At 39.0% G+C, this 15,893-nt stretch overlaps 1 protein-coding gene across 1 annotated transcript; it reads left to right on the top strand.

Annotated features, from left to right (window-relative positions):
• The first annotated feature begins 14,504 nt into the window (after positions 1-14,504).
• Positions 14,505-15,568, top strand: LOC131029846 (ATP-dependent Clp protease ATP-binding subunit ClpA homolog CD4A, chloroplastic-like). The gene has a single exon (XM_059213495.1). The coding sequence runs from the start codon at positions 14,719-14,721 to the stop codon at positions 15,424-15,426; it is 708 nt and encodes a 235-aa protein (XP_059069478.1). The 5' UTR covers positions 14,505-14,718; the 3' UTR covers positions 15,427-15,568.
• Positions 15,569-15,893: the final 325 nt, after the last annotated feature.

The raw sequence follows: 15,893 nt of genomic DNA, 5'->3' as shown, positions 1-15,893 counted from the left end.
TGGATGAATGAAATTGATAAATGCTTGATAGAGGGATGTTGAATGTTGTTGAAGTCTTCAAAGATCTGATCTTTCGCTGCATATGAGGTTCTTGAAAACAAAATTCCGATCCTTTCAAATGAAGAAAGAGAGCTCTTATGTATGACACCCTAGGTCGTAATTTTGACTTTTAGCCGACCTAGAGATTGAATCTCCCGCCAATTTCTTGGGGTTAAGCTTTATTTTATGATTGGATTGTGCTCCTAAAATTTTGGGAAAAATGTCCGGGACCATGTGCACTCTGGGCGCCATGCTCCCGACAACTTTTCACCAAATTTTCAGGGCCGTCGGATATGATGATTTTAGAGAGAATCCCGAAGTTACAGGTGATTTCGAGATGTTTTGACCCCCGAAACCAAGCCCCCAAGTTCAAAATAGGACTTAATTAGGGTTTTTGATTGAATGATGTATTGGAGGAATAAAATGAAAAGGGCACGCTTTAACGAAAGGGCCCAACTTTATGATGTGGAGGACGATGAAATAGGACCTTAGACCTAATTAATTTGATTAATTAAGTGCTAAAGGAGAAATGCAATGCAAAATGTAAAATGCACCAAGGCGGGTGCTAAACTAGGTGTGAAATTGTACCACCCTAGCAAGTGCGTACAATTTACGACGCTACATTTAGCCCCCACTTTAGCGGTCATATGAATACTACGTGCATATGCAAGCTAAAGTACAGAAAAGTAAACATCATTTGAAAAAGGATATATCCATAAGTTGTCGGACGAAGCCCCTAGCGGTATTTGCAGTACATAGTTAGGAACCGCACCCTACAAAACACATGTTAGATCACAAAATCACCTAATGCTTACTAAGGAAAGTGATGAAATTTGTGAGTAGCTATATGCCCCCCCTGTTTCGATTTGCTTATTAGGGAGGTGAAACAGGATAGCATGTTTACTTATGACAAATTGTGTAAGAGAGTATTGATGAGGGATGTTCACTAAAGAGGCTTCATCAGAGCACTTTTTGGAACATCCCGAGAGTTAGGGAACGAGAATACGATTCATACGCAATAAACGGTTTGAAAATCGCATCTCCTAAACTCAAGTTATGATGAAATGAGTGATAGAGGAAAATTAGGGTTTTGAAAGTAAAGGTAAAGGAATGAAAGTATATACCTTGAAAGTGACATTTGCATTTGTAACTTTGTTGATTTCTAAGTATTGTTCATTGTAGCGGAGCCCACATAGCCATCATCATGCCTTCACGATGATCGGAGCATCCCACGAGGATTGAGATCATTCGATAGGCCGTGATCGATGACGAGCCACTGGACGAGGTGAGTTGACTGAACGTTGACTTTTGATTTTCTGCATTTCTGTTGCCTTTGACCTTCTGTGATCATTTGTGGGCCCTGGAATTTGACCCTAGTTGCCATGGTCCCTGTGGGGCGCCATGGTCCCTGACAGGGTGCCATGGTCCTCTCAGGGCGCCATGGTCCCAATCAGGACTTGGCGAGGGATGTTAGGGTTAGCATATGATGTTCGACAGTTTGTGTGAATGATTTTGATGATTGAGTACTGATTATACTTATGTTTTTGTGTTGCAGGGTATCCCATACATGAGAGAGCACACCGCGGGGCAGATTCTTTGCAGTCTGCGAGATCAGATTCCCCAGCTAACTCAGGCAGAGAGGGATACATTGTCGATCGTGGGTTTATGGTATGCGATCCTCATGCCGGCCATTCGATTCCATCCTGCGATGCTGATGGCACTTATGGAGCGATGGGATCCTGACACATGTACATTCCATCTCCCAGTAGGAGAGATGACGGTTACACTTGAGGATGTGTACCGCATACTCTGTCTTCCTATCAGAGGAGCTACTGTGACATACGCGACCGATCGGTCAGCGGAGGACCATCAGAGGGAGCAGGTATACTACATAGGGAGAGTCATGCCGAGCAAGACAAAAGGTCGCATCATGGTCAGCTGGCTCTTACATCCTACAAGAGAGGTGCCCCTTGTGAGACGTCTTATGATTGCCATCATTGCACTAGCCATCTGCCCTAATGGGCGAGGTATGCACATGCATGGGGATCTCACATGGTGCATCAGAGCTATGGAGAGACATAGGAGAGTATATGCTTGGGGTCGGAGTATGCTTGCACATCTCTATCATGACCTTGAGGAGTATGTGTTTAGACAGGGTTGCAGCTTGATGACATGCACACTTCTGCAGGTGTGGATATTTGAGCACTTCACATGCACCAGGCCTGTCGGCTATCCGATGAGTATAGCTAGCGAGCGACCTAGGGTGTTTGCCTATCCACTTACCAGTGAGTGGAGATTTGGGGATCTGCTACATTGGAGAGTGATACTTGATAGATTGACAGTCGAGGTGATAGTATGGAGACCATATCTATGGATGCATAGATGGGATGGGATGGAGAGACAGTTAGCATGCTTACAGAGGAACTGCCTACTATAGGGATGATATTCACATATCATAGTCCCATTCTACTTTGATCGAGTACGGAGGTAGTTTGGGCTAGAGCAGTGTGTTCTAGCCGATGTACCCATCTATACTCGACATTCACGAGTCCTTCCCAGACCTAGAGCAGTAGCGAGACCGACGATAGATGACATCAAGACTACAGATATAGAGGGATCTGATCAGGATGTGGTCACTGATTACTCCGCAGAGCCTGGAGCACAGCGCAGGTATCTCTCATGGTTTGTGAGATCATACCCAGAGCCTATCTTTCCACCAGATCACCCGACAGGCCATCCAGGCCCATGGAGACATGGAGATCAAGATGAGGATCAGGGATCCAGGTCAGAGGAGCCAGAGGAGGGAGAGGGTCATGAGGAGGCAGGAGATCCTAATCCACCCATAGGAGATCAGCCTAGTGCTGAGGAGGAGGAGGAGGGAGAGGAGGATGACACAGATAGAGATGAGGAGAACGAGGATGCAGGTGAGGATGCGGACGAGGATGAGGATGGTAGAGATGATGAGGAGGAGTCAGATGCAGCTCCCCACCATTCAGGAGATGATACCATAGCCTTGGATCCTCCTCTTATTCCCCAAAAGGGGGAACATGAGGCGATACGGAGACCTATTTCTAATACGGGTCAACCTACACCCATCGTGCACAGATTATTTGAGCATGGGGAGCCTAGTAGTTCCCAGTCACAGATGCTACCATATCATGATCCCTACTGGCGTGAGGGAGATCCAGGTATAGTAGGTTTATATTGATTGATTAATGTTTTGATGATATAGAATGGTACTAATACAAAAATTTGTTCTACTGCTACAGCTAATGTGTAGGAGTGGCGTTCCTTGATTCAGCAAGCAGTGACAGATATTTCCATGATGGCACAGATCCCTAGTTCCTCACAGATTGCTTATAGGCCTCAGGGGAACGTGGGTCGGCATGAGGACTTGTTTTCCCCATTTCGAGTACAGGTGGACATATGGAGGGAGAGAGAGAGAGTTCTATCAGAGAACCTTCAGTGGGCACAATGAGATCTAGCAGCAGCTCAGACCGAGGCTGCCTCCTATCGCGCGATCCTTATGGATAGGGATCGTAGGAGTTCCTCTTGGAGTTACTCACGGTCTATATCATGCTACACACCTATGGGTCCACCTTCACGGCCAGATCAGGAGGGAGCATCTAGTCGTCACTCTCCAGTCACTAGCCCTAGGGATAGGAGATGATCTTATGATGTAGGATAGGTCACATTTTGGATGTATAGTGACCTATATTTGTATACGATCCACATATATATATATATATATATATATATATATATATATATATATGCTTCTCTTTGTCTCAAACGCGTTATCTTTAATGCCTAAAATAATGTGTATTTTGATTAAAGTTAATACATTTGGTAGATGTACATGTATGTTCAGAATTTAATTTCCATGTGATTGATTTCTCAATGCTCCATGATTAAATTGATACATGTGTGACTTAATTAAAATATTTAATCAAGTACTACATTGATGATAGGGAAGAAATATGCCTTAAGTCTAAGAATCATATAACTAATGTGATTTAATTTTGAACTTAAACACAACATGATATGATTCTAATTAACACATAAAGACATTGTGCAATATGCTAGCATAATGGAAATGTAAATCTTTTACAATTTACATAAATGAATTCAAGACAAACTATAAAGTAAAGAAACACGCTTGTCAAGAACGAAGCAATATAGATTAAACACCATATCATTTAATTCTATTTGCTCTAACCAAGATATGCGAACATATTACCCAATTTTGAAGAACTGAAACGAAGCTTAGATGAAATGAAAGATAAGGAATGAGGATTTAAGCATAGTATCTACGCAAGTGCATAGCATTGATAGGTTCTTTAAGAGGCGTACCGTCTACATCCGCTATTTTGTAAGCACCTGATCCATAATCTTCAATAACGATATATGGTCCAAGCCAATTAGGACTAAATTTTCCCTTTTTTGTAGGTAAGGCATTCACATTGCGCTGATTCTCATAGAGGACTAAGTCACCTACTGAGAAGGAACGTTGAATAACCTTATCATTATAGCTTCGTTGTAGAGTTTTGTGATACGCTTGAATATGCTCAAGAGCATTTATACGCTGTTCATCAAGCATCTCAAGCTGTTGAAGTCGTTGTTCTCTATAAGAGTCATCATCTACTATACCTTTGAGAGAAACCCTAAGTGATGGAATCTCTAACTCTAAAGGCATAATAGCGTCAGCACCATAAACAAGATTATAAGGGGTAGTTCCTGTAGCAATTTGTACACTCGTTCGGTAGGCCCAAAGAGCATAGATTAACTGATTACTCCAATCCTTACCATGCTTATTCACGGTTTTGCGAAGAATTTGCTCAATTATCTTATTGGATGATTCGGCTTGACCATTTGATTGAGGATAGTATGGTGTAGAAAATCGATGTTTGATATGATACTTCTCGAGGAATTTCTTCACGTCCTTGTTCTTAAATGATGTCCCATTATCTGAGATTATAGTGGAAGGTATCCCGAATCGAGAAATGATGTTTTCTAGAAGAAATTGACAAATCACTTCAGCAGTAGTAGAGCGAAGGGGAATAGCTTCTACCCACTTCGTAAAGTAATCTGTTGCGGTTATAATGAAGGTGTGTCCTTGAGATGAAGGAGGAGAGATTTTACCAATGAGATCCAAACCCCATGCGGAGAAAGGCCAAGAAGCTACTTGAGAACGAAGTTCTTGGGCAGGAGCATGAATCAGATTATTGTGTTGTTGACATTGATGACATTTCTTAACAAATGAAAAAGAATCCTTCTGCATAGTTTGTCAATAGTATCCCATACGAAGCAATCTTTGAACCAAGGATTTGCCTCCAAAATGCCCCCCACAGGCACCTGAATGTGCCTCTTCAAGAGCAACGGGGATTTCCGATTTGTTAAGATAGCGAAGGAGAAGACCGTTATAACCCCTTCGGTAAAGAACATTAGAAAGAATGATATATCTAGCAGACAGCTTGCGGATTCTAGCCCTAGTGTTCCTATTGGCGGAATTAGGAAAGGTACCATCAGTCAGATATCTTACGATATGCGAATACCATTCATCTGAGTCTATAAAGTCACAACATGTCACCAAGCTAGAATCGTCTACAATAGCTAGAGAAATAAGGTTGTGAATAACAAATTTAAGATCAACTATAGGGTCCTCTAAAGATACAAGAGAAGCCACACATGCCATTGCGTCCGCATGTCGATTATCTTTTTGAGGAACAGGTTCCATGGTATAAGAATCGAATTTTTGTAATAAAGAGATAGCAAGGTCTTTATATTGTGATAATTTGTCTTGTTTTGCTTGATACAGTCCTGTTACTTGTCTTATAATCAATTGCGAATCTCCATAAATATGTATGTGCTTTATATTCAGAGCTAAGGCTACTTTTATTCCCGCTATAAGAGCCTCATACTCAACAATGTTATTGGTACACAGGAAATTTAGACGATAGGATAAGGGAATGGATTTCCTTGTAGGAGAAATCAGAACAACACCTGCCCCCGATCCCGTATGACACTTAGAACCATCAAAGTATAACTCCCAAGTTTTATCTTTCTCTATAGAAAGAATGAAGTCATCGGGGAAAGACTCAGAATTAGGGAAGGAGAAAGGTGAAGGGGCCTCAACTAAGTGATCGGTCAATGCTTGCCCTTTAATTGCTCTTTGTGAAACAAATTTAAGGTCAAATTCAGTTAACATCATAACCCACTTAGCTAGGCGTCCTGATAAATCAGTTTTAGAGAAAAGATGCTTCAAAGGATCAAACTTTACCATGACGTGGACTTCTAAATTTAAAAGATAATGTCTCAATTTCTGAGTCGCAAACACCAAGGCCAAGCATTGTCTTTCTATCACAAAATATCGGGTCTCATAATCGAGTAAGGTACGACTTATGTAATAAACCGGGCATTCCTTACCATCTTTATCATGTTGTGCCAACAATGCTATGAGAGCATGAGAGGAAGTAGCTGTATACATAAGGAAGGGTTTAGAAGGTTCGACAGGTTGAAAAATAGGAGGACTAGCCAAATACACTTTTAAATCTTCAAATGCTTGCTGACAATCTTCGTTCCATTGAAAAGTGATATTCTTTTTGAGAAGTTGAGTAAAAGGAAAGGTACGATCCGCAAGTTGAGATACGAACCTACGAATAGCTTGAATCTTTCCTTGTAAGCTTTTAAGTTGAGACACATTTCTAGGAGGTGGCATGTTGACAATAGCATCTATTTTCTTAGTGTCCACCTCAATCCCATGATGCGAAACTATGAATCCTAATAGTTTTCCACTATCCACACCAAAAACACATTTTCGGGGATTCAAGCGCATGTGATATTTACGAATTCTTTCAAAGATTTGATGAAGGATTTTAATATGATCTATGTGAAGAATGGATTTGGCTAAAATATCATCAACATAATCCTCTAAAATCTTATGCATATAATCATGAAAGATAAGGGTCATCGCTCATTGATAAGTTGCACCGGCATTTTTAAGTCCAAAAGGCATCATTATCCAACAAAACGTACCCCGAGGAGTGGTGAAAGCGGTTTTGAATTGATCTTGAGGGTTAATGAAAATTTGATTGTATCCTGAAAAACCATCCATGAAGGATAACAAGGCATGTCCTGCCGTAGAATCAACTATCATGTCAATGTTTGGAAGAGGGAAATCATCTTTTAAAGAAGCCTTATTTAAATCTCAAAAATCGGTACACATTCTTATTTTATTATCTGGTTCAGCCACAACGACAATATTTGAAATCCACGGGGAATAATCAATAGGTCGAATAAATCCAGCCTCCAATAATTTTTCAATCTCAGCCTTAACAAGCAGAGCCACCTTAGGATTCATTTTTCGAATCTTTTGTTTCACAGGCTTAGCATCGGGAACTAAGACAATATTATGAGTGACAATCTTAGGATCTATACCAGGCATGTCAGAGTATGTCCAAGCAAAGATTTCAGGGAATTCATGCAATAAATCTATATATTGTTTTTGTTCTTCTTCATCCAAGCACTTTCCAATTTTAATAACTTTTTCTTCATTGCAAGGATCCATCTTAACATCAATGGTGTCACTTATAAGAAGATTACTTTGTTGAGGAGTATCCTTTAACTGAGGGAATTCTTTCAAAATCTCATCATTATCAATCTCTTTTCCAAAATAGGCTTCAGTGTTCAAACAATAAGGGAGTCCCCTATTGTGATGATAACAAGGAAGAGTATCATATGCTCCTAAAAACTCAGCTAAAGCATCATCGGTAGGAAAGATATCCAAAGCACAGGCACACGAAGGATCCCCATTAATATACTCGGGGTGTTGCATTGATAGAGATGTAGAAATAGCATTAACACTAATACATGGTCTCTTAGAAGCTTTAGTGCGCTTGTAGGGATTATAACCAAGTCCAAAGATCATATCATAAAGATTATTCTCTAGAAGAACCTTTATTCCTTGTTCGTGAGCACCACAGCCATTTCCATGATACCCATGCTTAGCTAGAATATGAAAACCACGACCATAACGATCAGCCATTTCAGAAAGAGAAGGTGGTTTTTCATAAGACAAAGAATCAAACTCTTCAGAATTAGAGGTGTGAGGAGAAGAAGTTTGAGAAGCGGCCACGAAATTATTGCTCATAGGTTCAGGTAAAATTGATTGATTTTTAGCTTCTTCCTTCTTTTCAACTTTAAGCTCTCTAGAAGGAACCTTATATTCACCTACAAAGGTGGGATTAAAATCAAGAGATCCCCAATCATCTTCTGCGAGAACCTTCTCAGGATCAAAATCCTTCTTATGTGTAGATTCAAGTCGAGAAGAATCTTCTTTAGGCGCTCCAGACTCATCCAAAGAATTTTGATCATCAAAGAGCAAGGATTCATCGATAGGTATCTTGTTTAAAGAGTCATCACTAGATGAGGACGGCTTAGAAGAACCCCCTTTGGAAGTAGATGTTTGCAAACAAGCTTGAAAATTAGTATCACCTATCAAGGTATATGTCTTATTGTTATAAATAAATTTAACTTGTCTATCCAATGTAGAGGGGACAGCTTGCATACTGTGAATCCAAGGTCTCCCTAATAACAAGTTGTATGTTAAATTTCCCGACATAACATGGATAGGAGTAGGCAAAGTAACAGGTCCTACTGTGAGGGGTAAGGTGATAATACCTAATGAAGTCTTAGCCACATTGTCAAAGCCTCGAATGGGATGAGAGTCAGGCTCAATGAGGGATGTATCCACATTCATTTTATGCAATAGATTAATGCTACACACATTAAGGCCAGAGCCATTATCTACTAGTGTTCGTCTTATAGCAGTGTCTTTCATGATAACCACAATCATCAAGGGATCATATTGATGTTGAATTTCACTAGTAGGCAACTCATCTTGGGTAAACACAATTTGAGCTTTAGGATTCATCACAGAGTTAACCAAAGATGCTATATTACTAGATGTATTCGGTGGAGGAACATTCAAATCTTTCAGGGCATCTTGTAACATTCCATGATGAGCGGAAGAAGTTTGAATCAAATCCCAGAGGGATATCTTAGAAGGGGTAGCTTTAAGTTGTTCTATGAGATCATATTCCTTACCCATAACTTGCGAAATACGGGGAGCTTGCGGAAGAATTGGTTGAGGATTAGGAAGAGAAACTGGAATAACAGGAGGAGGATTAGGCTGCCTATTATTTCTGGTGTGATAAGTATGGGCAACCGCATGATAACTCTCTCTAGTTAATTGCTTGGCATAACTATAAGGACTTATAGGTTTTCTTCCTTGCACAGTGATGATTGGTTTATTCAGAGTAAGAAAGGAATCATGATCATACCCTCCTTGCACAGTAAGGAGAGGTGATTTAGGAACTTGAAAGGTGGGAGAAGGATAAGCACCTTGGACTTCAAAGAGAGGCTTATTATGCTCATTCAGGTTTATCATGTTAACCAATTTAGAAGTCTTGTTCTTGTTTAAAGATTTCGATAAAGCCACAAAGTCATCAAGAGCATCATCCAACAAAGTATGATCATAGCTATCAAAAGGTTTATTTTTTGATTCAAAAGGAGACATCTCTTCATAGAGGGGATTATTGAAAACAACCATGTTACTAGATTCAGTGGAAGAGTTGATAGGAATGTACCCTTGAGAGGAACCATTCAACTTATCTTTCTCATCACACCTAAATGGCATAGTAACAAGGTTTATGAGTCTTTGGTAAAATGAAGGTTTGGCATCTTTAGGGTTCAAAAACTCATCTAAAGCTTCATCTAATTCATCTTGGCTATAATCATAATAATCGTCATAAACATGAACATCTTGTAAATAAAAATCTGACATTTTGAAATAAAGGTTGCATAAAATTTAAACACACAATGCAAAGAAACACACTCTTTTTTATTTTTTTCTTTTTAATGAAAATGAAATGAAAACACGCTAAATCTAGATCTAGATCTAACAAATGCAATGCAAGAGGAAGCAATGATAGTTTCACGTCGGGTTCACCAAAATGTGTAGGGGAAAAAGCGAGACTAGGTTAACATGCCCTAATCCTACCTTTTGACACACATTACAGAATACGAAAGAGCCTAGAGGTATCACACAATTGGCTACTTCTTTTTGTGAAAGAGAGAGCCACGGGCTACCTATTAGGATTTCTATTCCTTTGTTGTAATTGAAAGATAAAATGATACAAGTTCAAGTCCTAATCCCAAAATGCAAGTATGAACTAATAACAAGATTGCAGAATTGAGATTAAACAATGAAAAGTTGTAAACACAAGGACAAAACAAGAATGCAGATGCGTACCCGGAGTCAAAATTTGATTGAAAATGTTCGGGACAGGGGCGCGGGCGCCACTGTCCTGATTCTGTCCCAGAAACCACTCCTGAAACTGTTGTTTTGCAACCTGGAAAACTGTCGGAAATGACAAAAAAATTTGTCTGTCAGGAGGACCAGGGCGCCCAACGCCTCTGTCCCAGGGACCAGGGTGCCCAGCGCCCCTGTCTTGGCAGGACTAGGGTGCCCCACACCCCTGTCCTGGTCTTTTGTCCTGCAACTTGGTGGGAAGGTCGGTCTCAGTCTGCTTCTCCTGGATCTGCAACCTGCAGCGTCGTCCGAGTCCCGAAACCTGCACTTGTATCTGAAAAGGGTATGGTGGGCGGCTATATAGGGTTTTGCCTTAGTCAAACCCCCACTTCGATGATTTCCACCTCCACGAATAGCCAAGTTGTATTGTAAAAAGTATTGTGTGTGTAGACCTTGTGTGTGTGCAAGATCCTAAAATGCAAGTAAGCAAACTAGAGCAACCTATAAAGTAAACCCTAATTGCTTGTAAATGACAATGTAAATGCTCTAAATGCTCTAAATCAATATGCAAAGTGATCTAAAGTATGAATAAGTGATATATTGAAGCTTATGCAAAAACATGAAAACAACATGAAATCATACCCAACCCCAAGGGAGGGGTACAAGCCAATCTTCAGTCGGTAATCTCCTATTGCTCTTCAATGTCTTCCAAGCCCTAAACGGATGAATGAAATTGATAAATTCTTGATAGAGGGATGTTGAATGTTGTTGAAGTCTTCAAAGATCTGATCTTTCGCTGCATATGAGGTTCCTGAAAACAAAATTCCAATCCTTTCAAATGAAGAAAGAGAGCTCTTATGTATGAAACCCTAGGTCATAATTTTGACTTTTAGCCGACCTAGAGATTGAATCTCCCGCCAATTTCTTGGGGTTAAGCTTTATTTTATGATTGGATTGTGCTCCTAAAATTTCGAGAAAAATGTCCGGGACCATGTGCACTCCGGGCGCCATGGTCCCGACAACTTTTCACCAAATTTTCAGGGCTGTCGGATATGATGATTTTAGAGAGAATCCTGAAGTTACAGGTGATTTCGAGATGTTTTGACCCTCGAAACCAAGCCCCCAAGTTCAAAATAGGACTTAATTAGGGTTTTTGATTGAATGATGTATTGGAGGAATAAAATGAAAAGGGCACACTTTAACGAAAGGGCCCAACTTTATGATGTGGAGGATGATGAAATAGGACCTTAGACCTAATTAATTTGATTAATTAAGTGCTAAAGGAGAAATGCAATGCAAAATATAAAATGCACCAAGGCGGGTGCTAAACTAGGTGTGAAATTGTACCACCCTAGCAAGTGCGTACAATTTACGATGCTACACTAAGTTATTAGGTTTGTTATCTTTTATTTAAAAGCCTCTTGTTGTTGTGCCTCTTGTGATTGCAAAAAGATGCTTTATGTGGTACATGAATACATGTATCTTTAGTTCATGATTTTATCTATTCTTTGGAGATCTTCATTTTGGTTTTGGAAATATTCATTTTGGTTCAAGAATGTATCTAGATCAATGTAGAAAGGGACAAGGCATGACGTAAATACAGAGGAATGAAAGCATGTGGATGAAAGTTGAGATATGGTGAACAACAGGGTAATGAAAATAAGAAAACTTTAAGGATAAGAGGACAATCATCATAGTCTTCATATAATGGACAATAAGAAGATACAATGCAATTTTAAAATTCATTATGATAGGAATGTCAATGACTTTATGAGAATATAGAGGTTGTAATGATGCTCAATATATTGTTAATAATGCACGGGTTATTGTTCTCAAGGAACTCAAAGATTACTTGATACATCCAAAGTATGACCAAAATCAATCCTTGAATATAGTTGAATGTTTGGAAGAAGTGCTTTTGTTAGAGATATTGATAAGTTTTCTAAGCCAGTATGTAGTTTTGGATGGAGTTAAAGAAGTTAAAAGGGATTTTTTCATTTGTGTAATGGAAGATCATGTAAATGATGGTGAGAAATGCATTGTAGATACTATAGGGATAATGATGTTCTATGAGGTCATTGTCAACCATTATATGGATTAAAGCAATGATGATAATAAGCCAAAGATTGCAAAAGGATAAATTTAGAGAAAGAAATTTTACCTCTATTGATTTTTCTTAATGATGAGAAACACATAATAATAAAAATATTAGACTTGTATCTATTGAGAATGGAGACATTTTGAAGTTTAGTTTGGATGTAGAGAGTGATAGTCATTTGTTAAAAAAATAGTCACATTGCTCCTTGCAGTTAAGGTTATTGTCATAGTTCGAAGTCATGAAATCCTTGTGATATGGTAGTCCTTTCAAAGTCATGATGATAGTGATGAAATGAAGAGGACTGCCCTTTCAAGAGGACAAACATAATGGTAGTTCATAAAGAGTTTCATAGGGTCAAGCTTGGAGTGATAATCACTGTGAAATAAAAGATAAAGGAGACAATACAATATGTAATCTTCAAGGTGCTAGTCAAGAGGACACTCAAATGTAAATTGAAGTAGATAAAATCAATAAGAAATGGATAATATTCTTGTACATGTCAATAAAGAATATGCATAGGGATAGTCTTCATTAAAAGCATAGTCAAAGAGGGCTTATATCAAGGGTATAAACAAAGAAAATTATATCACTGTTTTTTTTTTTGTCTTTTTCCTTACCTTTCATGACAACTTTTGTTTATGACAGTGATCAAGTTTGGTTAATAAGTTTGCATTATGATTTAAAGAGGGATAAAAATATAGAGAAATGCATCATTGAGACTGTTACCTAAAATTTCATTACCCATGTAATTTTAGCCAAAGGATACATTTTTATCAAATGATTGCATTTACAAAAAGGTACATTGCAGTTTTTTAAAAAGAAATGCATTTACAAAAGGTACATTGCAGTGTTAAAAAAAGAAAAGGGGGGTATTTTCATTCGTATTGAACAATGATAGATTACAAGTTGAGTTCATGCATTTGAAGCATATTTATACATACACTGAATTTCTTAAAACCTCACACAAGCCATGAGCTTAGCATTTCTATCTTTCCTACATACCCAAAACAGAAAAGGATAGAATCAAATAGTGAGTGTAAGGATAACCAGTCATTGCCTTGGGTTGCTTTGACTGGTTATTGGCTGTCTCGTTGCCTTATGACTGTTTTCTCGATCTTCAAATTCTGAAAAACCCCTACTTTCCTGCACAAAAGAGAAGAGGTGTTAGATCTAACAGATCTAAGCAATGAAAGATTATCCTACAATATATCATTTATCATATCCTATCTTATTTTTGTTTTGAAAGGGCGGGAAAGATAAAGACACAAATCACTGCTTCAGGAGAAAGAAATGTTTATGCTAATGTGTTTGTTTCATGTGCAGATAATTAGTTACTCTAATTGGCATGTGCCCCTAACCGAGGCTCCCTTCGGGTATGAGCCCGACATACCTTTTAGAGTAATTAATCTCAGAATATCAAAGTGGAATGATGAAGAAACCAACTGAAGTATCAAAGGGACATGTTTGTTTTGAATATGAAACCTTTTACTTTACTATTCATGATATGCATAAAAAGAAAACATTAATGGATAAACTGTTTTAAGGGACATATTATTTCAATGTGAAACCTTACAGTATTTTAAAGGGGCAATACCACGTAATGAAGATAAACAATTCAATGCAACAGGTTGGTATAGAAACAGAGTATCTGAGTTTTTTTTTTATGCATGATTCAAACAGTAAGCTTCAATGAAATCAGAATCAACTGGTAATGAAATGAGTGTCACGACCCCGTGCTTGAACTTCATTTCTACATAAGATCAAAATGCACAGTCATGAGACATGAGGTAGCAATGGCATTTTATGACTAATTGGAGCAAGGAAAATCTGCACTGTTATTCAATCTATGTTGAAGTTTGGGAGAAGCTTGTAAAATGAATACAGTTATTACAGCATACAGAAGACATGGGTACCTTCACAAATCAGTCACATTATCTTACCAAGTACAACTAACAGGTCTCCAAGCGAATCATTTCACATTTGCCAGCGCACTCCCAACATGTGCCAAAGTAGGAAATTTAACAAGGATAAAACGCAATCAGGATCGTGAACAAAACAAGCAGAGGAAGGCAAACTTGATCCAGTAGTTGGGAGGCAGCCACAAATTGAAAGAGTTACACAAATATTGGGACGCCGCACAAAGAACAATCCTTGCCTTATTGGTTAGCCTGGAGTAGGAAAGACAGCTATTGCTGAGGGACTTGCTCAATGAATAGCTTCAGGAGATGTTCCAGAAACAATTGAGGGTAAAAAGGTTATTACTTTAGACATGGGGTTACTTGTTGCAGGTACCAAGTATCGTGGAGAGTTTGAGGAAAGACTAAAAAAAAAACTTATGGATGAAATCAAACAGAGTGATGAGATCATACTCTTCATAGATGAAGTCCATACTTTAATTGGAGCAGGTGCAGTAGAAGGGGCAATTGATGCGGCCAATATCCTAAAACCAGCTCTCGCACGAGGTGAACTACAGTGCATTGGGGCAACCACCTTGGATGAATATAGAAAACACATTGAAAAAGATCCCACTCTAGAGAGAAGATTTCAACCCGTACAAGTGCCAGAACCAACTGTAGATGAGACGATACAGATATTGGCAGGACTACGTGAACGATATGAACTTCATCATAAGCTTCGTTACTCTGATGAGGCTTTAGAGTGTGCTGCCAAATTATCACATCAATACATCAATGATCGTTTCCTCCCTGACAAAGCAATTGATCTAGTTGATGAGGCTGGCTCTCATGTGCACCTCCGCCATTCACAGCTTCCTGAAGAAGCAAAAGAACTTGACAAAGAACTGAGGCAGATTACAAAAGAGAAGAATGAAGCTGTTCGAGGCCAAGATTTTGAAAAGGCTAGAGAGCTACGGGATCGTGAGATGGAACTGAGGGCACACCGTTTGCAGGAGGAGTATACTATGGCAAACTTAAATTTCCACCTGAGTACCCATGTAAGCCTCCAGGCATCAGCATGATTACACCAAGTGGGCGCTTTGCAACTCAAAAGAGGATATGCATGTCTATGAGTGATTTTCATCCAGAAACATGGAATCCTATGTGGTCTGTCTCAAGCATTCTAACAGGACTTCTTTCCTTCATGATGGACAACAGCCCAACAACTGGTAGTGTCTCATCGACGGAGGAAGAAAAGAAAAGACTAGCAAAGTCTTCTCTTGCGTTTAACTGTAAGAATGCTACATTCTGTAAGATCTTTCCAGAGTATGTGGAGAAGTACACAAAACAACTAAACACAGAGAAAATTAAATCTGAATTTGGTTTAACAGACGAAACAAGCAAAATGTGGAAAAAAGACACAGCACGTTACTTTTCTGGTAAATGTGTATGCGCAATATGTAAAAACAGACACACAACAAGTTTCTTGGTAAATATGTATGCAAATTGTGGGAAAAAACAGACACAGCGTAAAAACCCTCTTCAAACT

Source organism: Cryptomeria japonica, chromosome 10, assembly GCF_030272615.1.
Source record: "Cryptomeria japonica chromosome 10, Sugi_1.0, whole genome shotgun sequence".
Lineage (NCBI taxonomy): Eukaryota > Viridiplantae > Streptophyta > Pinopsida > Cupressales > Cupressaceae > Cryptomeria > Cryptomeria japonica.
This window is presented reverse-complemented; position numbering and strand designations above follow the sequence as displayed.

Excerpts from the sequence above, each read along its gene's own strand:
- LOC131029846 (XM_059213495.1), top strand. The coding sequence starts at position 14,719 with ATGGGGTTACTTGTTGCAGGTACCAAGTATCGTGGAGAGTTTGAGGAA.